At 41.2% G+C, this 2,186-nt stretch overlaps 1 protein-coding gene across 1 annotated transcript; it reads right to left on the minus strand.

Annotated features, from left to right (window-relative positions):
* Positions 1-741: 741 nt before the first annotated feature.
* Positions 742-1,680, minus strand: LOC103584532 (olfactory receptor 7D4-like). The gene has a single exon (XM_008565497.1). The coding sequence runs from the start codon at positions 1,678-1,680 to the stop codon at positions 742-744; it is 939 nt and encodes a 312-aa protein (XP_008563719.1).
* Positions 1,681-2,186: the final 506 nt, after the last annotated feature.

Consider the following 2,186-nt stretch of genomic DNA (forward strand, 5'->3'; position numbering starts at 1 on the left):
AGGACAGACAGAATTAAAGAAGGAGGGAAGGAAAAATCATGGAACACACAGAATGGAGCATCATCTCAGAGTTACTCTATACAGAATATCACTATGAATTATATAAGACAACCAACATTCAAACTAGATTCCACTTTTCATTTTAAAAATTACATCATCATTCTCGCAAAAAGTCAGGTCCCCAGGGTATAGTTCACTGCAAATCATTCTCAGTCTTTTCCTTTGAGAAATGGGGTGAACAAGAGGAAATATCTCAAATAACTACTTTTGGGATTAAAGCCTTACATAAAAAGCAACCTGCACAGTCCTGATATTGAAAGCACTTTTCAATGACAATTGTATGGTTTTTATTCCATTTCCTCCAGGGATAACAAGGAAACAAGCAGCATAAGGAAAGAATGCTAAAATTCAAGAGTATCATTTTTGTGGAAATGATGTCAGTATGTGATGTGAACAAGCGCTTTAAATATCAAGCTAGAAATTACAGGAATGGCTGTCAAACTGGTTAACAAAGATGGAACTTTAAGGAGCATGAAGAGGGAACAAAAATTTAAAAGAAATCACTGAGAAAGTTGTTGAGAAGAAACAAATACAAAAACAAATAAAAGCAAATTCTTAGGTGCATTGGGAATAAGAAATTAATCATGTCTTTTAGAGGATAACAAAAGGCAGAACATTTAAATTCACAAGATTTGTTTTAGGATCTTAAAATTTCCACTTGGATTTGAGGTCACTGATCGGTCAAGGACAAGAGGCTGCTCTGCTAAGGAGTCTTCCCAGGGCCCCCTTCACATCCTTGTTCCTCAGGCTGTAGATGAAGGGGTTCAGCATGGGGGTGACCACAGTGTACATCACTGAGGCAATTGAGCTACTCTGGGAAGATCGGGTCACAGCGTAACTGAGGTATTCCACAAGGCTTGTCCCATAAAACAAGGAGACCACACAGAGGTGAGAACCACAGGTGGAAAATGCTTTATACTTGCTTGCAGTGGAGGACATCCTGATTAAAGAGGAGACAATCCTGGAGTAAGAGAAGAGGATCCCTGTGACAGGAAACACACCCAGGAGTGCCGTCGTCACATACACAAAGAGGTTATTGATGAGGGTATCACAGCAGGCCACCTTGAGAAGCTGAGCCAGGTCACAGAAGAAATGTGGAATCTCAGTGCCTGTAGAGAAGGTCAGTCTCTTCATCAGTAGAATGTGAGCCAAGGCTACCCAGAAAATGATGAACCAAGACATCACAACCAACAGGATGCAGAGGCAGGGGTTCATGATGAGCATGTAGTGCAGGGGATGGCAGATGGCCACATATCGGTCATAGGCCATCACAGTCAAGAGGAAATTATCTAATCCAGCAAAAATCATAAAAAAATACAGCTGTGTGAGGCACCCTGTGTAGGAGATGTCTTTGCTGTGAGTCTGGATGTTCACAAGCATCTTTGGGACAGTGGTGGAGGTGAAACAGATGTCAGTGAAGGACAGGTTGGAGAGGAAGAAGTACATGGGGGTGTGGAGGTGGGAGTCAGAGCTGATGGCCAGGATGATGAGCAGGTTCCCGAGCACAGTGAGCAGGTACATGGACAGGAACAGCCCAAAGACAATGGGCTGGAGTTTAGAATCCTGTGAGAGTCCCAATAGTAGGAATTCTGATAGTTCTGTGTGGTTTTCTGCTTCCATGTAGCTCAGGTGTCTGCTGGAGAAGGAGGCAAAAGCAATATTCAATGAATAGGTAACTAAGACCTCAGCTAGTCATCACTTCACAGTGTCACCCTTGGGTGAACATCCTTCACCTTCTATTGAGTCCTTATATTGACAGTAATTCACTCAGCCAAGTGGTAGTCCAAATTTATTTTAAATATGTAAACTTATTCAGGTTTTCTGTCATTAAAGATAAATCTCTTTTTGATATCTGCTCACTAGATTTAATATTTCTATTTGCGTCCTGGCCAGTGCTCCCCCAAAGAAGTAAATGCTACTCCTAGTTGAATCTTTGGACGTACATTAAGTCTTCTTAGATATGGACCTCCCAAAATAATGTATGATATTTTATGTTTTCTCCTTGATGATCATCATACTTCCATTATCATGCAATAGTGATTAGACATGGAGTTTGAACTCAAAGAACCCTTATTCTGTGACTATATGCTTCCTAGCCATGTGAGAGTTAGCTCTCTATGCCTTAT

This window comes from Galeopterus variegatus, unplaced genomic scaffold (genome assembly GCF_000696425.1).
Source record: "Galeopterus variegatus unplaced genomic scaffold, G_variegatus-3.0.2 Scaffold63136, whole genome shotgun sequence".
Taxonomy (NCBI): domain Eukaryota; kingdom Metazoa; phylum Chordata; class Mammalia; order Dermoptera; family Cynocephalidae; genus Galeopterus; species Galeopterus variegatus.

Coding starts and splice junctions, on each gene's coding strand:
- LOC103584532 (XM_008565497.1), bottom strand. CDS start 1,680: ATGGAAGCAGAAAACCACACAGAACTATCAGAATTCCTACTATTGGGA.